The sequence below is a fragment of the Cucurbita pepo genome, chromosome 15 (assembly GCF_057944985.1).
Source record: "Cucurbita pepo subsp. pepo isolate OVF chromosome 15, ASM5794498v1, whole genome shotgun sequence".
Classification (NCBI taxonomy): domain Eukaryota; kingdom Viridiplantae; phylum Streptophyta; class Magnoliopsida; order Cucurbitales; family Cucurbitaceae; genus Cucurbita; species Cucurbita pepo.
Genome location: NC_141812.1, coordinates 1,669,668 through 1,691,948, shown reverse-complemented (window position 1 = coordinate 1,691,948; position 22,281 = coordinate 1,669,668). Strand labels below are relative to the sequence as shown.

The 22,281-nt window shown below is 36.1% G+C and overlaps 4 protein-coding genes across 5 annotated transcripts; 1 reads left to right on the top strand and 3 right to left on the bottom strand.

The window, feature by feature from the left end:
- Nucleotides 1-1,041: 1,041 nt before the first annotated feature.
- MRL7 (polyadenylate-binding protein 2-binding protein) lies at nucleotides 1,042-4,892 on the top strand. 2 transcript variants are annotated; one of them, XM_023655792.2, is made up of 5 exons: nucleotides 1,042-1,256; nucleotides 3,018-3,891; nucleotides 4,003-4,087; nucleotides 4,236-4,347; nucleotides 4,446-4,892. In XM_023655792.2, exons 2-5 carry the CDS (start codon nucleotides 3,050-3,052, stop codon nucleotides 4,547-4,549), a joined length of 1,143 nt encoding a protein of 380 aa, XP_023511560.2. In that variant the 5' UTR covers nucleotides 1,042-1,256; nucleotides 3,018-3,049; the 3' UTR covers nucleotides 4,550-4,892. The 2 variants fall into 2 exon arrangements, with proteins under 2 accessions (XP_023511560.2, XP_023511559.2); XM_023655791.2 differs by having other exon boundaries at nucleotides 2,832-3,891.
- A 1,092-nt stretch (nucleotides 4,893-5,984) lies between these two features.
- Nucleotides 5,985-9,422, bottom strand: LOC111811243 (long-chain-alcohol oxidase FAO2). Its single transcript, XM_023698005.2, has 3 exons — nucleotides 8,994-9,422; nucleotides 8,591-8,869; nucleotides 5,985-7,792 (listed from the first exon to the last, which is right to left on the bottom strand). The coding sequence occupies exons 1-3, from the start codon at nucleotides 9,210-9,212 to the stop codon at nucleotides 6,065-6,067; spliced, it is 2,226 nt and encodes a 741-aa protein (XP_023553773.2). The 5' UTR covers nucleotides 9,213-9,422; the 3' UTR covers nucleotides 5,985-6,064.
- Nucleotides 9,423-11,452: 2,030 nt separating this feature from the next.
- LOC111811573 (CRIB domain-containing protein RIC6-like) lies at nucleotides 11,453-14,210 on the bottom strand. Its single transcript, XM_023698490.2, has 4 exons — nucleotides 13,723-14,210; nucleotides 13,539-13,639; nucleotides 12,678-12,771; nucleotides 11,453-12,195 (listed from the first exon to the last, which is right to left on the bottom strand). The coding sequence occupies exons 1-4, from the start codon at nucleotides 13,766-13,768 to the stop codon at nucleotides 11,786-11,788; spliced, it is 651 nt and encodes a 216-aa protein (XP_023554258.2). The 5' UTR covers nucleotides 13,769-14,210; the 3' UTR covers nucleotides 11,453-11,785.
- Nucleotides 14,211-14,461: 251 nt separating this feature from the next.
- On the bottom strand, nucleotides 14,462-21,216 carry LOC111811572 (casein kinase 1-like protein 6). Its single transcript, XM_087118050.1, has 15 exons — nucleotides 21,071-21,216; nucleotides 20,418-20,716; nucleotides 20,278-20,318; nucleotides 19,255-19,324; nucleotides 18,862-19,010; nucleotides 18,674-18,769; nucleotides 18,350-18,420; nucleotides 18,126-18,187; nucleotides 17,970-18,033; nucleotides 17,764-17,848; nucleotides 17,162-17,288; nucleotides 16,756-16,829; nucleotides 16,609-16,672; nucleotides 16,353-16,468; nucleotides 14,462-15,296 (listed from the first exon to the last, which is right to left on the bottom strand). Exons 2-15 carry the CDS (start codon nucleotides 20,491-20,493, stop codon nucleotides 15,030-15,032), a joined length of 1,362 nt encoding a protein of 453 aa, XP_086974176.1. The 5' UTR covers nucleotides 20,494-20,716; nucleotides 21,071-21,216; the 3' UTR covers nucleotides 14,462-15,029.
- Between the last annotated feature and the right edge of the window lie 1,065 nt (nucleotides 21,217-22,281).

Here is a 22,281-nt window from a genome sequence, read left to right as displayed (position 1 = left end):
AAGATCCATAAATACTTTACATTGATTATTTTTTTCTTCAAAAAAATTGAAAAATTGATATTTATTTAATATAATTATTTTTATTATTTATGCAACTTTAAATGATATCATACGGAATTAATATTAAATTTAAAAATAAAGTATTTTAAGTAAGTCGTGGAAAGTCTATGGCTTTATAAAAATGAAATATAATACCTTTATACTTTTGTTTAAATATTATAATTATTAATTTATATTAAATGTGCTGAAAAATAGGTAAGGTGGGTCCCACATCAATATTATACTTTAATAATTCGACCAAATAATAAATAAAAAAGATTATTCCAATTATGAATTATATTAAAAAGAATGTTAATCATTAATAAACTTATATATATATATACTGATCCGTTGTTGTTATTCTCTTGCTTGCTTTAACTAACGTCTCTTTAAAAAATCTCTCTCTGCTTTCGTTTTTTAAAACATTCTCTTAAATCGAGGCTAGAGGCTCGAGCATATGTCGCTTGACCGTAAGCGACGCAAGAACAAATTGGCTTGTTCACTTGTTGTTGGAAAGTGAGTGCCGCACAATCGCAAGTTCGCTGCCACCAAGAGTGCGATTGTGACAAATATATTAAATAGATAATATTTCTTTTTAAATATGTATCACTATAAAATTAAATTGGATTCTTAATTATTATATTATATAGTTTTTTTTTTTCATTTCAATTTTAATTTACTATTATTATCATATTATCATTTACATCACTATATGTATTTATTTTTTTGAGCTATAATATATGTAATTAATTATTTAATTTATTTAAAAATAATTATTAATATTAATGGCTAAATAAACTAAAAACCCTAAAACTTAAATGCTATTTATAATATATTTATTAATGAATGAAAATTAAATTAAAATTTAAGGTATATTATTATTTTATTAATACTATTTTTTTTAAATGCAACACTCAAATTATTTGATTTTTAAATATATTTTTTCATAATCATCAGAAACTGCCCTTAAAGTTGATACTATTTACTATTTTACCTGGGTTTTATCCTTTCCATGGAGAGCGAGACGATTTGGACATGGGTTTATAAACCCTCAATTGAAGCGCTTATCATCCCATAAACCCCACCAGTATCTTTGATATCTATTCTTCCCTCCAGCGCGCTTGGGAGTTCGTAATAGCTCGAAAATCTGGACCGGGGAAGCTCCAAATATCTTCAGACAGAGCGATTTCCCTGCTTTCAGCTGGCTCCGAGTAACAGTATGTTGAAAATCGCTTCGAAACTTGCTCAAATTTCCACTAGTTTACTGTTCTTATGGCTGTATTATCGGATTTGATTATCTTCCATTTTCTTTTTGTACGCAAGTGTTTTGAAATGCCATCTTCTAGGTCTGAAGGAAGGAGGAAGTGGAATTGAGATTCAATTATTTGCTTCCAATGATCCCTTGGGTCTTGTTTTTGCTGTCTTTTTGCTGCCGTTTGAAGTGTTTTCTGCTTAGTTTTAATGGATTTCTCTTCATATTTAAGCCTGTGCCTCTTTCTGTGTGTACTAATTCGATGCATACATATGAAGTTAGCGAGAGAATGTGTGTGTAAAGAGAGAATATTGAGAGAAAATCTATGCCGTAGAGAAGTTTGTTCAAAGAAATGTTATAAATTGTCACGAAGAATAAGTTCATGAATGTGGGAGAGTAGTTTAGTCTCGTTCGTTCATGAATCTTGGGAGAGTAGTTTAGTCTCGTTCATCTAGCGGAACACTTTCTATATATCAGTCAGTTGTCTCAATCAAAGACAGTTCCATTCTATCTTAGACGATCTGTGGTTACTCGACTCTTCGGCCCCTCAGGGCACTATTAGAGAGTTCATTGGGGCCCTTCGCTTTCTCAATGTCATTTCTTTGCCTGGAGAGAAGATGAGAGTATGGTAAACTAAGAGTTTCTAACTAGGTTCGAGAGTAAGTAGCTCGATTCTAAAACAACTAATTCATCTATTCTTGAACAATCTCTTTCAAACACTATTAACTCAGGATTCGTGAACATTTTCTGGTGCATTCCCCTTTCGTATGCATGTATTGGAATTTATTTGGTTCATCTCCCATTCATTTGGTTCATCACCCACTTTTGGTTCATCTCCTATTTTGATACGTGAATCATCTTGATTCATGTATGACATTAATGTTTCTATGACTATATAAAGGATTGTCTAGGATGGTTGAGAGGTATTAAGATTGAATGTCATTTTTTATTTACATAGTTGCATTTGAGTGGAATTTTGTTGAGTCAGACTTTGTACTGTGAAAGGGTGAGATATACACTTTGTAAACATTTTGATTATTGAGATTGGTCGCCACCCGTAGATGTAGGGGAATTTCTTCTCTCCGAACCACGTAAATCTTTGTGTCTCTTTGTTTAATTTCTGTTTGTGGGTGTGTGAATGTGATCGATCTTGTTTCCGCTTTTGTTACAACAAGAAATTGGTGTAGGAGTGTATGGTGGGAAGGTAATGAGAGGTCCCCTGCTCGAGCACAACTTAACTCGTTTAGGCATATGTCTTCGACCAAGATGTTAGAGGATTGAATCCGACAACCCTACGTGTTTTGAGAAGTGTTTCTGAATTTGTAAATATTTGAATTTGAAAGTGCTTTTAACCACCTAAAAGTACTTCTACTATGGTAGAAATGTACTCCCAGGCATAGCTTTAGCTGGGTTTTTTTGTCTGTTTTATTACAGTAAAGCCTGAAACTCATACAAGGGAACAAATTAGGTATGTTTTGATGATTGTGGAAAATCAATTTATGACAATGGTTTGTAAAATTAAATTTGTTTCTATGGTTAGGTATTGACATAAAGTCGGCGTGTAAGCTTACGAGGAGACCTAGTTGAGATATTCAGTTAAGTCGAGGTCTAACTGCAGAGTATTGGGGCATGAGCGCCTTTGTTTGTGTTTAGTTTTGTTATGGATTTCGGTCTCATCTGCATTCCCGACGTCCAAGCTCCTTTTGCTCCTTTCTGTTCTTAACAGGTTTCAATCTATGCCGTTTGGAAACTGAGAAAATGATGTTTCTCCAAGCCCCTTCCGTCTCGATGTCGGTTTCACCTCAATATACAGTTTATAATGCTTCTATTCTGCATCGATCCTTAACCGTTCCAATTGAGTATCAGACTTTTAAGCCGTCTCGTTATTCTAGATTTCATTCAGTCAGTATTTTGCCGAATCTTGTACACTTTAGTCACAGCCGAAAACTTCCTTGCCTTGTTGTTTCGTCAAAATCGAGTTCAGAACAGGATTCTCAGCCTAGTGCTGATTCTAAAGTGAAACCAAAGTCGAGAAGTCGCAGTAGGAAAAGCAAGGCTTCTGAAAAGGAGGAAGAAAATGATGATAGGATTTTCCCGACAACAATCCCAAGGAAGCCTCGACGTGGTCGTAGAAGTGAAGCTGCAGCTCTTGAAGATTATGTTCGTAACACACTTGAACAAACATTCGCATCAATACGACAGCAAAATGCAGAAGTAATGGAAAATAAGGAAAATATATTCAAGGAAAAGGTTGACGACGAGGTTGAATCTGAAAGTAGTGACGATGAAGAGGACGAGGACGAAGAAGAGGAGCTAGAAAAAAGTGATGGAACTGGACGGAATAAGAAGAAGAAGAAGATAGTGGTGGAGGAAGAAGATCCAAATTGGCCTTTAGATGCCGATGTGGGATGGGGAGTTCGAGCATCGGAGTACTTTGAACAGCACCCGATCAAGAACGTAGTTGGGGATGATGGTGTCGAAATTGACTGGGAAGGGGAAATTGATGACAACTGGGTGCAAGAAATCAACTGTTTGGAGTGGGAGAGCTTTGCTTTTCATCCTAGTCCACTTGTTGTTCTTGTTTTCGAAAGATATAACAGGTTCTCTTCTTCTACCTTTCGAACTTTGTGCAAATTTTTCGGGCTATAACGCATCGACAGTATATCGAAACCACCGATACTGATACGATGAATTGATTTTTCTGTTCACAGGGCAACTGATAATTGGAAGACTTTGAAAGAACTCGAGAAAGCACTACAAGTGTACTGGAACGCAAAAGATCGATTACCACCCCGGGTATGAGCTAAGTTTCGTGTTTTTTTATCTGTTTGATTCCTCGAGATTTGCCCGAGTAGCTGAATCGAGATCTACCCCCCCCCCCCCTCCCCCATGACTGTTTTACCTGGCATCTGTTTATTCTAGTCTCGTTAAACTTGTAATGCAGTCGGTTAAAATCGACATCAATATCGAAAGAGATCTAGCCTACGCTCTGAAAGTTAGAGAATGTCCTCAAATTTTATTTTTAAGAGGAAACAAGGTCCTATACCGGGAAAAAGGTTTGCATTTCTTTCTTGCTATAATCCATTTCAGTTTGTGCGAATGTTTCTTCTAAACCCAAACCGATGCGTGTGCCTCTCGTTACATTCTTTTGCAGACTTTCGGACGGCGGATGAACTGGTTCAGATGATTGCATTTTTCTATTACAAAGCAAAGAAGCCATTATGGATCAATGACAAAGCTTTGGCTCGACCGTTTTGAGATCGAAGCCCTGTTCGGATAGACGTACAGAGGATTCATATACGTTCTCACACGTACATATGGTCGTTTTCAGGCGAGAACTTCAAAACAAGTACGTTCATTTTCTGAGAATCTTTTATGCATTCTTTAGCTTAAAGATAGATTTGTGATGGCAGTAGAATCTGAACTCAATAGATGTTTTTCTTTGGTCTCCTGTGAACTGCTATTTGTCTGTTCCAAGAGCTCAAATTTGTATATCTTGAATAATTTCACTTGTCGTCATTGTTAACTGAGCGGTTGTAACTAAAAAACTTAGCGGCGGAAGTGAGCTCAACAGTAATTGACATATACTTATTCCCTTTAAGATGGAGGTTCAAATCCTCGTACCCTCACTTGTACTAGAAAAATATGATATATATAGTTACTGTTAGGATAACCGTTCTTTTTTCTTCTTCCCATTTTGTCCGCTTTAGCTTGTTATGTATCCCTATCAGTTTCACGGTTTTAAAATGCGACTGTTAGGGAGAGGTTTCCACACCCTTATAAGGAACGTTTCATTCCCCTTTCTAACCGATGTGAGATCTTACAATCTACCCTTATTGAGGGCCCAACGTCCTTGCTGGCATACTGCCTGGTGTCTAGCTGTGATACTATTTGTAACAGTCAAAGCACATCACTGGCAGATATTATCCGCTTTAGCCAGTTACGTGTCCCTGTCAACTTCAGAATTTTAGGACGTGTATGTTATTCCACACCCTTATAAGGAACATTTCATTCCCCTCTCTAATTGATGTGGGATCTCACAATCCACCCTTCTTAGGGGCCAACGTCCTCACTGGCACACTGCCCGGTGTCTGGCTTTGATACCATTTGTAATAGTCCAAACACACTGCTAGCACACATATTGTCCACTTTAGCCTGTTACGTGTCGCCGTCAGTTTCACGATTTTAAAACACGTCTGTTAGGGAGAAGTTTCTACACCCTTATAAGGAACGTTTCATTCCCCTCTCTAACCGATGTGGGATCTCACAATCCACCCTCCTTGGGGGTCTAGCATCCATGTTGACACATCGCCTAGTGTCCAAACTCTTATACCATTTATAACAGTCAAAACACACTGCTAGCAGTTATTGTCCGCTCTAGCCCGTTACATGCTGCCGTCACCTTCACAATTTGAAAACGCGTCTGTTAGGGATAGGTAATGAATATTTCGTTCCACTCTCCAACCAACGTGGGATCTCACAAAAATACTTCGAGATTCATCCTATTTTAGTCTCTATACTTTCAAATGTTTAAATTTAGTCCTCGTATCTTCTATAAATCTTAAAAATAGTTGCGGTAAGTTTATTTTTAATTTTTCAAAAAAAGGAACTTAATATATTTACATAATTTTAAAATTTCTTGAAAGTACGAGGACTAAAATGGAATAAAATTCATTGTACAAGGACTAGAACGTTATTTTAACTTAAAATTTATTCGACTCTCGACTATTTTACATCTTAAGAACTAGGAGGAACACATTGAAAGCTTTCTTCTTACTTCAAAGACTCTGCAAGTTTCTTTGAGATGCAATAAGCTGTGGATTGAATTGTGATCATTGGATTCACTCCAACTGCAGTTGGCAGCACACTTCCATCACATACAAATAAGCCTTTTGCTTCCCAACTTTCACCATTCTCATCCACTGCTCCTTCTTCCTCTGTGCTGCCCATCCTGCAGCTGCTCATCTGATGTGCCGAGCAGTAAATGTTCCAGTACTTTTCCCTCGAGAACGGTCCCCCGGCTGCCTCGACCGAGTCGAGGAACTCCTCCAAGTCTTCCTTGTTTGTCCCGTGAAATCGGAATCTCTGGCCATCGCTTCTATAGGTGCCCACCTCAGTTGCTCCTGCTGCAATCAAGATTCTCAATGCCTGTCTTAAACCGATTCTTAGATTCTCTTTATCGGTTTGGTCGAGTCGATACTTTACGTTAGCCTTTACCTTTATTTCTCCTGCACCTTTGTCTCTTACCAAAGCAAAAAGGTGTGCGGTTCGAGCGTATTTCACCATTGCGTCTTTCATATCACGCCCGGACGTCCATGGAAACATGGCAGCAAATGAGGCTGGTCCAAGTGCAGGGGTTTGGATTATGGCATGGCTATTGGAATCTTGTGAGACTACGTTGTGGAGCGAAGTAATGAGCCCTCCCTCGTATATTTTACCCGTGAAATCGGATAGTTGTTCGGGGAAGTATCCCCAAGCTAGAATAACCGGGTGCAAATGAAGATTGTTGCCTATGTTTTTGTTACGTAGTCCGCTTGCAATCAGTAGAGGAGGTGTTAGGAGAGAACCACAAGCCGAGATTGTCGCTTTTGCTTCAATATAAAGCTTTTTCGTGACGTGTTTGCTCAGCGGAGTTGCTATCACTCCTAAGCATCGCTTGTTTCGACTTGTGTTGTTCGTGTTCTCCAAAACGAGCTTGTCAGCTCGGCAGCCTGTGAGGATCACTGCACCAGATTCAACAGCATCAACCAGCCAAGTAGAATCAGTCCCTTTCTTGTCACCAACCCTACAACCATAACAACAAGAGCCACAATAATGATCTTTTGAGGAATTTCTCGGAACCGAATCGACCTTCAAACCAAGATTCTCACACCCTTTACGAAGAACTTGATTCTGAAAACTTTCAAGTCGACATCCCTCCGTCACTCCAATTCTATCACACACAGCGTCCATTGCCGATCGGTAATCGAAGCTCCCGAACAAAGGAATCTTATGAATGGTAGACCACTCTTCAAGAACAGGTTTAGGAGTTCTAATTGATGCAGACCAGTTTATAGCAGAGCCTCCACCTACAGTAGTTCCAGCCAACAGCATAACCTTCCCATCAAGTGTTGACTTAAGTCCACCTGTTTCATATAGTTCATTCATGGATGGACCTTCCAGGGAAGAATAATCTTCAGGCACAAAATAGTTCCCTTTCTCGAGAACGACTACCTTCAAACCAGATTTTGCAAGAATCGCAGCAGCAACCCCGCCACCGCAACCCGAGCCAACAATCACAACATCACATTTGATCGTATAGGTGCTACCGTGTTTTTGATCCTCAGTCACTGCAAGGCCTTTCATGGAAAGAGACCGGAGAAGAGTGGAATCATGTTCTTTGCCAGTTTCTATCAACCCCCTTTCAAGAGGCCGCTCTTTTCGGGTATCATTCAACCGTTTTCGAGTGTCTACACGATACCCCATCGCTTCCCATGCTATGTTTTTCGACTCTCCGTCGATCTGAAACAGAACAAAAAGGAATTCTCTGTATGATAGTACTCAATAGTCAATATGAACAGATCTTTCTTGTTGTCTAAACCAGTAGAACAAGAAGATGTCAGCCTTAACTTCTAAATATTCAAAGAGATGAACGCTGTAAATGTCAAACTAATGCAAGGATTGATTGAAAAACAACCAACAAAATGAAGGCCCAATCACCTACACTTTTTGCCTTTTTGTTTTCTAGCAACTTCTTTATTATAATTCCAAGCCCACCGCTAGCAGATATTGTCAGTCCTCTTTGGGTTTTCTCTCTCGGGGTTCTCCTCAAGGTTTTTAAAACGCATCTGCTATCTAGGGAGAGGTTTCCACACCCTTATAAAGAATGATTTGTTCTCTTTCCTAATCAATGTGGGATCTCACAATCCACTCCTTTGGGGCCTAATGTCCTTGTTCGCACACCGCTTCATGTCCACCCTCTTCGAGGCTCAGTCTCCTCACTAGCACATTGCCCAATGTCTGGCTCTGGCTCTGGCTCTGCTACCATCTGTAACAGCTCAAGCCCACCACTAGCAGATATTGTACCGTTTGTGCTTTCCCTTTTGGGCTTCTCTTCGAGGTTTTTAAAACGCATCTGTTAAGGAGAGATTTCCACACCCTTATAAAGAATGTTTTATTCTTCTATCCAACTAACATGAGATCACACACTTACATCCACTTATCATCATCCTTGACCAGAATCTTCAAAGCAATGTTGAATATGAACACTAAAGCACAGATACAGGAAAAAGGAACTGAGAATGTTCAGAGAAAGCGTACCCTGGAGAAGAATTTGAAGCAGCAGAACATTTTTATGATCATAAAAACCATTCTCAGGAGCACAGTATACCTCTGGTGAGCCACAGACCAATCCTTGAGAATCTGTTCTCTCTTCTCCAGAGAAATCTCAGAGAATTTGAGAACGAAAGGCCATCTCCAATCAAAGCAAAGATATCCACAAAGCAATAATGTTCCAATTCTAAAAGACAGAAGCCTCATAACCAATTTCACAAGAAACACAGCTTTCGGATTAGCCCTATCCACCAATAGCGCCGCTACCTAAAAATCCGATAAGAAAAAACAAACAAACAAGCGAGTTTCCAGCATAAGAATCTCCAAACTTCGAGCGGGGAGAGAAAACGAAGATTAAGAACTCAAAAGGATCGTAGAGTAAGTAAACGACCTCATCAGGAATCGGGGCTTGAGAAGCGGAAGCTTCGTAGAATGCAAGAAGCGATTGATGGAGTGGATCTTCCTTGACGAGAGGCAGCGGGGGAATGAGAGCTTCACAGAAGGCGGCCATGGCTTCCATTTGCGAGGAAGAGAAGCCATGGCTGAGCTCTGTTCTTCGTCTTCTCAACAGAGGGTGAGATCGAACTTCTCGATCCTCCATTTTCGCCATTTCCTGACCTTGAGATTCCTTCTACTGCGGCTGAGACTGAAACTCTCCGCTCTGGATCTTGCTGAGAGTGTCATCGGATGGGATATTTATAGCAAGAAATAATGAAGAAAAAGAGAGAAAACTTCAAATTTCTTATCCCGAAAGGATTATGAACATATCCGATTTGAGCCCATTTTTCTAGGAGGGTATATGGTAAAAAACTTTTGTACTGTCGGGATTGTATCCGTAACCCGAACAATCTGAATAAAGTTTCCAATTAAATCCGAGTTGGATTGTCGGGTTTTGTTTTTAATCATAATTTGAGCTCATTTTTGTAGGAGCGTATAGGTAAAAACTTTTGTACCGTCCCAAAACTTTGCATTTTATTAGGTTAGTGACATGAACAACCTGAATAAAGTTTCCAATTAAACCCGAGTTGGATTGTCGGGTTTTGTTTTTAATCATAATTTGAGCTCATTTTTGTAGGAGTGTATAGGTAAAAGCTTTTGTACCGTCCCAAAATTTTGCGTTTCATTGGGTTAGTGACCCGAACAATCTGAATAAAGTTCTCAACCCAACCCGGATTGAGTTGTCGGCCTTTGTTTTTAATTATTTAAAACATCTTACTTACCCATTTATAACTAAAATATCAAATATTCATAAGTCACAATGCATTACTAACCTCTGCTATAAACGTCAAATGTTTTTAATTTTTATAATAATTTCAAATATAGGATTGTATTGTAATTCTATTTTCGAGTTGGTCAGGTCGATCCGACCAAAAAACGTCAACCAGCGAATCAATCCGATTTTTTGGTTTTTCAAAAATTCAACTCCAACCCAAAAAAAAAAAAAAAAAAAAAAAAAAAATCTAATTCAACCTTAAATAGACGGAGTTGATCAAATTCTCGGGTCATATAAACAACTCTAATTTTTTATATTTTTTTAATGTCTTCCTAGTTTCCATGTCTGTCGTATAAGACAAATACTATAGAATAATCTTGAATAATATTATTTAAAATTTGATTAATTTATATTATAAATATATGAAAAGCATTAATTTTAAATTATAAAAAAACAACTTTTTAATGTTTTAAAAAACTATAATTGTTGGATAAAATTATAATTTTTAATTAAAAATTTACAATATTATCAAGCAATAAAAGTGAGCAATTTCGTTTCAATTTTTTAATAATTAATTTTAGTACGTGTTTTTTTTTTAATAATTAAAATGAATACCTAATAAACTAAAATTTTATATAAATCATAAATCTTTTTTAAATTATATATATATTTATAAAGAATTTGATTTAATTTTAAAATACTTGTAAAATATTAAAATTTTAGAAAAAAAAAATATAAATCATTATTTACGAAATATAATATTTCAAGTTTTTGAAAAAAAAAAAAAAAGATGAACATAAGAAAACGATAAAAAGTGGGAGAGGATACGTACAGCCTGTCGCTTCAGAGGTGCAATCTAATAGAACAACTGGACAAAAATATAATGTCAACAAGAATCGATGATCGTCTACTATAACAACCGAGAGAGGCGGATGGAGACAACGATGAAAAATTTAACGTCAACAAGATTCGATGATCATCTACAACGAAAAAAGTGGAGAGGTGGATGGAAACGACGATGAAAAATTTAACGTCAACAGGAATCGATGATTGTCTACTATAAAAAACGACAGGAGAGGCAGATGGAGACGACGATAAAAAAATTTAACGTCAACAGAAATCGATGATCATCCACTACGACAATCAGCGGGAGAGGTGGATGGAGACGACGATGATTGAGAATGAGGGAGAGAGAAGCGAAGTCGAGAGCTAAGGAGATGGACGGGACTCGAACTATGAGTCTACCGTGAGAGGATTGAGCTTTTTATAGTCGAGAATGTCGGTAATTAGAATTTATAATATTCCATACTATTATGTATGTAATAAATATTAGTTTACTCAATTTAGAGAATAATGTCCTAACATAAATAACATGACCAATGGAACCCTAAAAATGGAAATAATGTCACAATAATTTAATTATTAATTAATTGGAACATTTAATAATGTCGGTGGATTGGGCTTTATTTATATTTTCAGGTAAATAATGGAAAATAATTTAAATATTTTTTTAAATCAAATATTATTTATTTAAATGCGATAAAATATTTATTATTATTTAAAATCTACCACTCAATTTCAATATATATTCTTTTTGGGAATAAATAATTATAAAATAAAATAAAAACACGTATATATAAGCAAAAATGTATATTTTAAAATTAACAATGAACTCAGATTGGTTCTGTTCATCCCAAGTTAATTTTACGGGAATACATGAACCAATCAAATTCATAAAGTTTTCATTTATTTGAATTCAACCCGAACTGTACGGGGTTGATGAGTTTTTTGGGTCATCGAACATTTTGAACACGTATGTGATTTAGTGCTCCAAACACCTAGTTCATATGTCTCGTGACTTAACCCAAAAAGAAAGGTAAAAAAAATGCGGTAAAACTAAAGAGTTACCCTACCTACGACCTTAAATTACATAATTGCCCCTCTCCCCTTTTCCTTCTTCCCCTTTTTTTTCACGTGAAAACGTCTCCCGTTAACAAGTCCTCGTCGTTGGATCTGGAAATGGATCCGGCTATGGATCCGGCATCCGACCCGTTATCAGAGAACTGAGACGAACAACTCTCCGCCGCCGTGGCTTTGGATTTGGATCTCGTCGATCCGTCCTCCTTCGATCTCTTTCGCCGCGCTTTTTTCGGAATTCCAGGGGCGCCCTGCGTCGGAGACTCGCCGCCCTGGTTCAGATCAGCGCTCCGGCGGGACGCTCTGACGCCATCGGATTCCTTCGACTTTGAAGATTTCTTTGACCTTACCTTCTCCGATTTCTCCTTCCCCGTAGACTCGCCGACGGTCGACGACTGCCGTCTCGACGATTTCGGTAGCTCCGGCAAGTCCCGGGTCGTAACTGCCATATCCCTTTTTGAATCTATTTGAAATCCATCACCACTCAGTAACTTCTCCCACAAGTGTATTTCAAAAGATTTAAATTTCCTTTTTTTTAAATAATAATTTTAGTTAAATTACAACTTTATCCAATTCTAATATTTAATTTTTAAAGTATTTTAAAATTTCTAAATATGCTATTTTTGTGTATTTTTATAATTTTTTATTTTAATTTTTTTTAATAATAATTATATAATTTTTTGAAAATTGAAGGGTATATTTGGAAAAAAAAAATACTAAGAAACCGTTTTCGTCCGATAAGGGTATTTTTGAAATTTTCAAAATGTTTAAGGATGTTATTGAAAATTTTGAAAGTTTAGGGGTATTTTGATTAATTTAGGCCATTTATAAACTTTCAAGATTATATCTGTTTAGTCTTATGTATATATATATCAGATTACATAGAAATGCAGATGAAAATGAAACTCAAATTAAAATTAGGGAGACGAGAAAAGTGTTCAATACCTTGAGATGCCCATGGGACAGAGGCATCTCCGTTCGAGGCTTTGATATCTCCATTAGGGGCAGATGAAGGAGGCGGAGCTTTAAATTCAGTCATCTGCATTCAACACGTCGTAAGAACACCCTATTTGAGATTTAGTCCTTTATCTAATAATTTTTTTTCAAAAAAAAACCCTCCATTTAAATGAAATTAAACTTTTTACCAAAATATTCATTTGCATTCAACACTTTATAAGAACGCTCTATTTGAGATCTGGTCCCTTCCCAGTATTTTTTTTTTCAAAAAAACCCTCCATCTCAATGAAATTAAACTTTTTGCCAAAACATTGATTTGCATTCTGCCCTATAAGAATACTATATTTGAGATTTGGTCTCTTCTCAATAATTTTTTTTTGCATTTAACACCTCATAAGAATACCCTATTTAAGATTTAGTCCCTCACCCAATAATCTTCGTATGCATTCCATGCCTCATAAGAATATCCTATTTAAAATTTAGTCCCTCACCAATAATCTGTATCTGCATTCAATGCCTCATCAGAACACCCTATTTAAAATTTAGTCCCTCACCCAATAATCTATATCTGCATTCAACATCTCATAAGAATACCCCATTTAAGATTCAGTCCCTTACTCAATAATATTTTTTTAAAAAAACCCTTCATTTAAAAGAAATGAAACTCTTTACCACAACATTCATAGCGTTCAAACGCCTTATCACAAGAACACCCTATTTAAGATTCAAAGTCGGCAGCGGAATAATATTTAAAAAAAAAAAAAACCGTGGAATCCATTGAGACGAAATAAAAGTATTTGTGAAAACATTTTCATGATGAAGGCTCGGAAATAATAAAGTAAGAAATACCCAGCTAGGAGAATTAACAGAGGGACCATCCAAGCCAATGTGGGCAACATGCTTGACATCAGTGGGAAGGCCAATCTGCATTTCAGGTTCTTTCTCATTTTCTGGCAAAAAGAAAGCATAAGAAGAATTGTGTTAGAAGAAAGAGAGAAAGGAAGGAGAAAGGAAGGAGAAAGGGAGGGAATACCAAACATTTGGGACATGAATTTGAGGCCTTTGAGGAGGCCTTTCATCTTCTTAATATGAGTGTATGGAGAAGAAGAAGAATGAAGAAGTGAAAAGAAGAAGTGAGGTAATAATAATGGTAATAGGAATGGAAGAAGAAGAAGAAGAAGAAGAAGAAGAAGAAGAAGAAGAAGAAGAAGAAGAAGAAGAAGAAGAAGAAGAAGAAGAAGAAGAAGAAGAAGAAGAAGAAGAAGAAGAAGAAGAAGAAGAAGAAGATGAAGATGAAGAAGGAAGAAGAGAAATGGGTGCGAAAACAAGAAGAAAAGGGATCGTTCATTTCGTTCATTTGGTGGCTTTCCTTTTGTTGTTGGTTAGGCGTTCCAATGCCTTTTTCGCCACAAAATCCCCTTCCAAATATTACCTCTCTCTCTCTATTAACACTCCAAATCTTCCCTTTTTCTTCTTCTTTTTCTCTTCTTTTTTACAAACTAAAATTAGAAATTACTTTTCCTTTTTTCCTTTTTATTTATAAATAAGATTATCCCCCAACATATTCTAACTCACCACACCATTACTTTCCTTTCAGGCTCACCACACCATTATTTATAAATAAATAAGATATAAGCTATCAACTAATTCCTACACATAAAAATATACAAAATATACGGGTAACAATTCCTATGTGAATATATTTCAAACTGAGTTTATATCTTAAATCAAATTTCGTAATGTGACGAAATGTTTATAATCTCAATTTAAAAGAAAAAAACGAAAAAATAAAAGATTATAAGAACTTTCCTGGAAAAGCAAGAGGCCATTTCTGAATTGAAAAGGCTCAGGAATTGTCTGTTTCCATCACTACAAGATCAAAAAAAGGAAGCAGAAGAAGGTTTAAAAGTCTCTGTTTCTCCAGCAGCCAAGTTGTTCATGAATTCATAAGCTACTTGAAAGGAAATAACAGTTTTTATTACAGTTACTTGGGTCACAAGTAGAAATGTTCAACGTCAAAGTCTGCATCTCGAGTGGCGTCTAAGAACATGATACGATCGCCCGCCCGCTGTAAACGCTTCAGAGGGCAAAGGGCTGGAAAAAAATAATCCTGGTTTTTCTTTTGAGGGAGGGGGGAGGGGGGTGGGGGGTGGGTCATACAAGATGTGTCAACTGACCTGCTGCTGCAATGTTGGTTCATGATCGGGTTCGGGTTGGGATTGCGCGATGTCCATGTACAAGAAAGAACAGAACTAAATGATGCAAATAATCGCAAATGCGAGGGCGTTATCCCTCTAATGCGTGTGCCAAATACCCTAATGAAAACCTTCTTGTTACTTGTTACTTCCTGATTGATAGAAGTTCGAAGCTTCGGAGGGGATCGTCACGGTTGCCTTTTGCAGTTGATGTTCGAACAAATGAGGTTGGCTTTGTATCGTAAGAAGAATGAAGTCTTTGAGTGGTAGAGGGGCGTCCAGTGCTCGCTACTAGTCGACGAGCCTCACTGTGATCGGCAGAAGAACTAGGCTTGCTGTTTGCAATTACAGCTCTTCTCGAGGAGCTTCCGTATCGGGAAGAAGAACCACGAACACGGTCAGAATCAGGACGCTGAAAACAAGGATTGCCATAACTTCAATTAGAAAGTTGATATAACACCACATTCTACAAGCATGATCTCACTAAGTGCAATCACTACAACAATCATGAATGAAGTATCCTCCAAAATTCCCAAGTGCAACTATAAAGATTACCTAAATCTTTCCCCAAATGCAACATTTGAGTAGCATATGGTTCTTCAGAACAAATGAAGAACAATGATACGTTACAGAAAATTTATTCGAACGAGCTTAGTTCAAGAAACAGCTCTGAAAATTGAAAATTCGATCTGAATTTCGTTGTCAAACAAATCGAAGGACAATAATCACATCCAACCAAAACTAAACTAAGCAGACACTTCAACGATTATAACCAGGCAACTCCTAAGGCTTGGTTCTTAGCCCTGTAGCACGTCATTTTTACTAGTTCCATTTCATGTACCAGTTTTACGGTTTTCACTTCACGTTTTACGTTTTTTTCTCAAGCAACCTTGGTTTTATTACTTCCAATTCATGTTTTTTGCTTTCTTCCCTTCTCTAGAGCAAGCTGAACAAAACTACCCCATTTTTTTCCAACTTTCTTCTCCTTTTCACTACATAAAAGCACACCCGAGGCATGCGTCAGCTCTTCTATTTTTGGTGTCCCTCCCGAAATAGAAAGAATTTGCACCAAAAGGGCCAAACAACCTCTCTTCGTGCAACAACCCAATCCCGCCGGTAGATATTGTGCTCTTTGGACTTTCCTTTCTGGGCTTCCCCTCAAGGTTTTAAAACGCATCTGCTAGGGAGAGGTTTCCAAACCTTATGCTTCGTTCCCCTCTCCAACTTCTCCTCCCATAGACAGTCTCATCTCCATCCGTAAACATTACGTCAGGTAACCATTCAAACTTGTAACAAGAAATAATTTTAAGAACATAACTACCAAGAAACAAAAAATTGGAAGTGTAATAGAATTTGCAAAGATACAATAAAAGATGTAAATCAATCCAATCTAGAAGATTCAATAGTAAGATTTGGATAAAGTAATATGTTATTAAATGATAGTTCAAAATCAATGAAAGTAATTTACCACATCCTCATAAGCCTTTTGTTTAGAATGATCAACATGTGGACTGGAACCGGAAATATTCCTCCTGGAAAATGCTTCAACCGCACCTGACAATCTTTCCCGGATCTCTTTCCCCACTTCAACAAATAATACCAACAAGTAATAAGCAATATGTTTAACGCTAAACTGGAACTTTATTTCTGAAAATTCATGTTCTAGTCCTTTTTAAAGAAAAATAACAATAATTCTAAACGAGAAAAACTTCAAGGAAGCAGACCTGAGGTTCTCTCTGGCCTTTCTGCAGATGGCCCTGGAGTAACTGCGGCTTTCCCACTTGAGTGCTACAAAATGGGACCAGAAACCAAAATAACAAATCCATATCATATATATATATAAACAAAAGGAAAAAGTTGCAAGTATTTACTCGTCCTCTGGAGCCACCTCCAATTTGAGGGTACTTTAGTATAGTCCAGTCAAACACATAATCAAATTGATAGCCTGAAAGGAAATATTCAGATCCTTAAGAAATCCATACTCATCACTGAATGGTATAATGGACGACGAAAAAGGGAGATAAAAGCAAGCCATGAAAGTTCAAGCAACAAATTCGTTCCAATAAGAAATCGGATTACATTAAGATGAATGAATGTACACCAAACTAGGTCATACAAAAACAGAGGTCCACGGCCTATGAAGGAAAAAATTACAGAAAATGGCTCCACTTGAAGGAGGGGAAAGAAAACCTTCAAACGAAGGTTTATATAGAGGGCTAAAGAAATAAACATTGTGAATATAAAGTTAGAAGGTTCAGATAAAGAACAATGAATTACCTAGTCGTATGAACAAGTCACGAAAAAGTCGTTTTAAATACGAGTAATCTGGTTTGTCTTCAAATCTCAGTGATCGACAGTATTGGAAATAAGATACAAACTCTGGTGGATGTGATTTGCAAAGCGCCTATAAAACATAATTACAATTAATAGCAGCAATAGTAGCATAGATAGAGACCAATTGCTCATAAAAGAGACATATGTTCTATGATCATGGTGAGGCCGTGTTTGGAAATAAAAATATATTAACAAAGAATAATATAAATTGTATAATAGTATCAGTGTTATCGCATCACCATTTTTATACTCTGCCCGATCTAACGAAAGTTTCACTAGTTTTTTTATTTTTTTATTTTTTTATTTTTTATTTTTAATTTTTAATTCTCGAGGGGAGGGCGAACAAACACTGTTATCGATATTAGTAAGAAATACTAACTAATTATTATATATGATATTAACATAAAATAAGAGTAATTATGATTAAAATAATAACTTAATACTTGAAATCAAATGATCGTTATTGAAAATTTTATCATTCTAGATGATTATTACATATACGAGCACATATGCTACGTGTTTTTGTTTTAGATTCTTTGGGGTACCTCAGTAGAAGTGGAAATCTTTTTTTCACTGATTCTGTCATACTTTTGCTTCTTGGTGCCTGCTTTGAGACCCTGCCATGGAAGGCTGAAACAGAAATTTTACAGTCATTATACACAAACAAAAAACAAGACTAAGAGTATTCATGTATTCCATTTGGCTGCCCTAAAACATGCATGAGTGTTCTTTAGGAGTTCAGTAGACTAACCTTCCTCTTAGGAAATACATAAGCACATAACCAAGAGACTCTAGGTCATCCCTTCGGCTTTGCTCTGCCCATAAAAAAGCATAATATTAAAAATAAAATAAAAATGCTGAAACGTTTTCGAAGTTTTGAATTTCATCCCCTTCCAAAACTACTCACCAACTCCTAGGTGAGTGTTAACACTAGCATAACGAGCTGTGCCAGTGAGGTTCTTGTTTTCCCTGAAAAAGTGAGGTGGAAAAACTGTAAAGATTCTTGTACTTAACTGAATCTTCAAAGAATTGGATAATTTAAAACAAAATAGATACATATGTTGTCATGTCATGTCATGTCGCAGACAGAACCATAATTTTCTCAGCTCTGAGGTTAAGATCAGTATCAACCTGTATGGTATGTGCTTATGAGTTTGCAGATCCCTGTACTTCTTTCCGAGGCCATAGTCAATGATGTATACCTATAACGGCATTATTACACGAAACACTGATTAGAAAAAACCGTGAACTGTTATTGCAATTGCCTATAACAAAAATATTATTATCCTTAATCGAAACTGCATCAAATACAATGGAACAATACAAGACTTTGCTACTTCAATCATTCTTACCCATTTTCCTGAATTTCTGTCAATAATTTGAATCACTAAAAGACTAGAACCTCACAAAATCTCCGTTTGATAGGGGGCATAGAGGGCCACATAAAAACAGTACCTGATTGGCTTTCCGCCCAAGTCCCATTAAGAAGTTGTCGGGCTTTATATCGCGATGGAGAAAACCTCTTGAATGCATGTACTCAACCCTGTTAATCTGAAAGTTACAATAAATAGGTAGGGGTTAATTAGTTGGACCATCCAACCAATGCTCATGTATACAACACAAAAAGAGCCCTGCACACTTACTAATTGATCTGCAAGCATCAAGACAGTTTTCAATGTGAACTTTCTATTACAGTAGTTAAATAAATCTTCCAAACTTGGCCCCAGAAGATCAATCACCATAATGTTGTAATCACTCTCAACTCCGAACCACTTCAGGTGGGGGATTCCCGCTTCATCAACAAAATATAGAATTTAATGACATCGTAAAAGAGCTAATTATGAAAATGAAGACCTTAAAAGATGAATTAGGATACTAGTACCAAGAACATCTAACTGTCCCCTGGCATTTATCGTCCAACGGCAAATGATGCAAACTAAAAATTGTACACTTTTACTTCCCCATTAATTAGACAATTAGACATCCATTTACACAACATCTAATGATCAGAGAGAGAAAATGAGAGAGAGACTTACTTCCTCCTTGAAGAAGCATATACAATTTGGACTCATAATGAAGCTGGGGATGCTTGGTTTTCACAGGTTCCTGAAAAATAGCAACTAAACTTAGAAGAATTCATAAAAAACCTGTCTTCTTTAATTAATTGTATTTATTCCTCAAAATTTAAACAAGATCACTCCAAGGACTGAAAGCTTTGGTAAAAAGAGATTACTTTAGCTTGAAAGCATACGATATGAACAACCAAAGATTAAAATATCTTAACATCCAGGGGGCACTTATTACTCGTTGTCAGACTGTCAGAAACAAGCGATAAAACATAAAAAGCAAGTTCCTAAAATCAAAGGAAATGAGGTTGCTCATTAAGAGAGAAAGAAAAAGAGGTAAAGTGAATCAATTAAGTAAAATGATGTTTTGATCTATTAACTAAAAATTGCTGTCTGTCTTGTAAGAGAAAGCAGGAGAGAGATGAGCAAGAAACACTAAGACCGCATTCCTTCCTCTCATAACAAGGTAAAAGGGAACATTGTTAACCACCAGCTTATCAGTTCATTCCTGTTCTAGTCCTCTCATCCAAATGAGCCATACACCTTAGATGCAATCGTCTTATCAAGCTTACAAATGTCGTTGAGATCAGATCATATCAATAGCACTAGTTGCAAATTTCTTCCCTAAATTGGTATAATAGTAATGATCTCTTCTTCTTCTTCTTTTTTCTTTTTTTGAAGCATACGGCTTTCTGATGTAGATGATGATATCTATACATATGGATCTTATATATATCGTCCAATGAAGTACCACATGAGTATATTGGCGAAGTTTCTTTCACAAGTTGATTAAAGTAGACTGGAAAGAATTATACGATCAAAGGACCTCAAAGCCAACAACGAGATTATCAACAAGAAGAAATCATTTGAATCTATCTTGATACGAGTAAACAGAAATTCGATGCAGCAATTACTAATAATGAAAAAGTAAGCAGTTAGTTGAAATCAGAACAAAAATCACAAATATTCTTCCATTGAAGCCCAATCACATACTAGTTTGACAGCAACCTCCTCTCCGGTTTGCACATTAACAGCTGCAACAATAAAGAAAACAAATGAATCAAAACCACGCTTACTGTATAGAGAAAAGTTACAAAAGAACATAAAACAAGGGAAACCATTGCGAGACAGACCTAAATAGAGCTCTCCAAAAGACCCACTCCCAATCTTCCTCCCCAGCTTGAACTTCCCCGCAATCACATGGTCCATGATCCAATTCTTTAATCAAAGTCAACCCAAAAGCTAAATGCAACAACACCAACACCGATTTGCCTCAAATCGTCGTCTATAAGAGCACGATCCTTTTTCCGGTCGGTAATTCCACTGCCGACGACTTCAGCAGATTAGACAGATTGAGTTTCTGAAGAGCCTCACAACAATCAAATTGAAGAACAAGAAAGTCCCTCCAGATTACAGTAGACGATGAATCAAGCTGTTAGTCAAAGAAGATGTTACAAATCAAAACTAGTCAAAGAAGATGATCCTCTTCAACTACATATTTTAGGAATCGAAGCCCTGGAGAATATTCAACGCCAGACGGCGAATTAAAACCCTAGTTTCAAAGAAATCAAGCTACATTGACTGAAAAAACTGAATATTAAACGAAAAATTCGTCTTGAAAGATGAAATCAAGAGGAAAAAAAAAAAAAAAATTTTGATGGATGAAAGGGAGATAACAGTAATCGAAAAATACGGGATTCGGATCAGAGATTTAGGACAAAAATTTCGGGGAAGAAAATATTTATCTTGAACATGAAGAAAGGGAAAGAGAAGAAATGGATGAGACCAGAAAAATCGTGGCGATGAGAGAGAGAGACGGCAGAAGTATAAGAAGAACAAAGAGGTCAGGCCGCCGATGTATTTCTCTCTCCTCTCTTTCTCTCTCCTCTCTTTTCTCTCTCCTCTATTTTCTCTCTCTAGACTTTTTTTTTTTTTTTTTTTTAAGTTCCTATTTTCGTTAAAAATTATAATTTTAATATTCCACTTAAAAACAATATATTTAATTACTTTGTTTCCAATTATACCGATAAACTTGAAATTTTGGATTAATTAAATTGGTCACGCCAATAGTTCACATTGTACTAACAAATCATCGAGCTAGGTCTAATCATTACATTGAGTCACATAGGACTAACAAATCATCGAGCCAGATAATTTTGGATTAATTAAATTGGTCACGCCAATGGTTCACATTGGACTAACAAATCATCGAGCCAAGTCGAGTCTGATCATTAGATTGAGTCTAGATTGAGTCGGAGTTGGATAGTTGGGCAGTTGGGTAGGTTATTTTTGTTTTAATAATTTAAAAAAATTATATTTATCTATAATATATGTTACATTAATGATCAATCGACCACTGCTCGTTGTTGTCAACAAACTAATGCCTATTGACCAACGTCGACAACCACCGCCATCCCCATTCATTATTGACTACCAATCACAACCAGCGACCATTGGCGACCACCACACACCTCTAAACCTTATAAACTATGATCGGTTGTGAGTGGTCAAGATCGAAGACTAATTCGTTGAAAGTGGTCATTGATTTTAATTCTTGATCGTAGATATCATAAATTATCTATAAAAAAAAAAAGTTATACAATGTTATTTAAAAATATATATATTTGTAATTGGTTTGAAGCAAATACACAAATTTAAAATTAATTTAAAACAAAATTACTCATTAAAATAAAAATAAAAAATATATCTAAACATTGAATTTTATATTTAAAAATTTATTAAATCTATTTGAAAATGGTTCACTTTAAACTAGATATAAATGCACTAAATATAAAATATAAAAATTTATTAACCTATTTCACATCAGAGATAAAAAAAATTATAATTTAAAAATTTATTAAATATTTGTAAAGTTGAAAGGATTTGGACAAAAAAAATCAAAGAATTAAATTTGTAATTTAATTTTTTAAAGCTAAATTAATTAAATAAATTATGCATTTTGTCTCTTAATTCAAAATTTGTAATTTAATTTTTTTG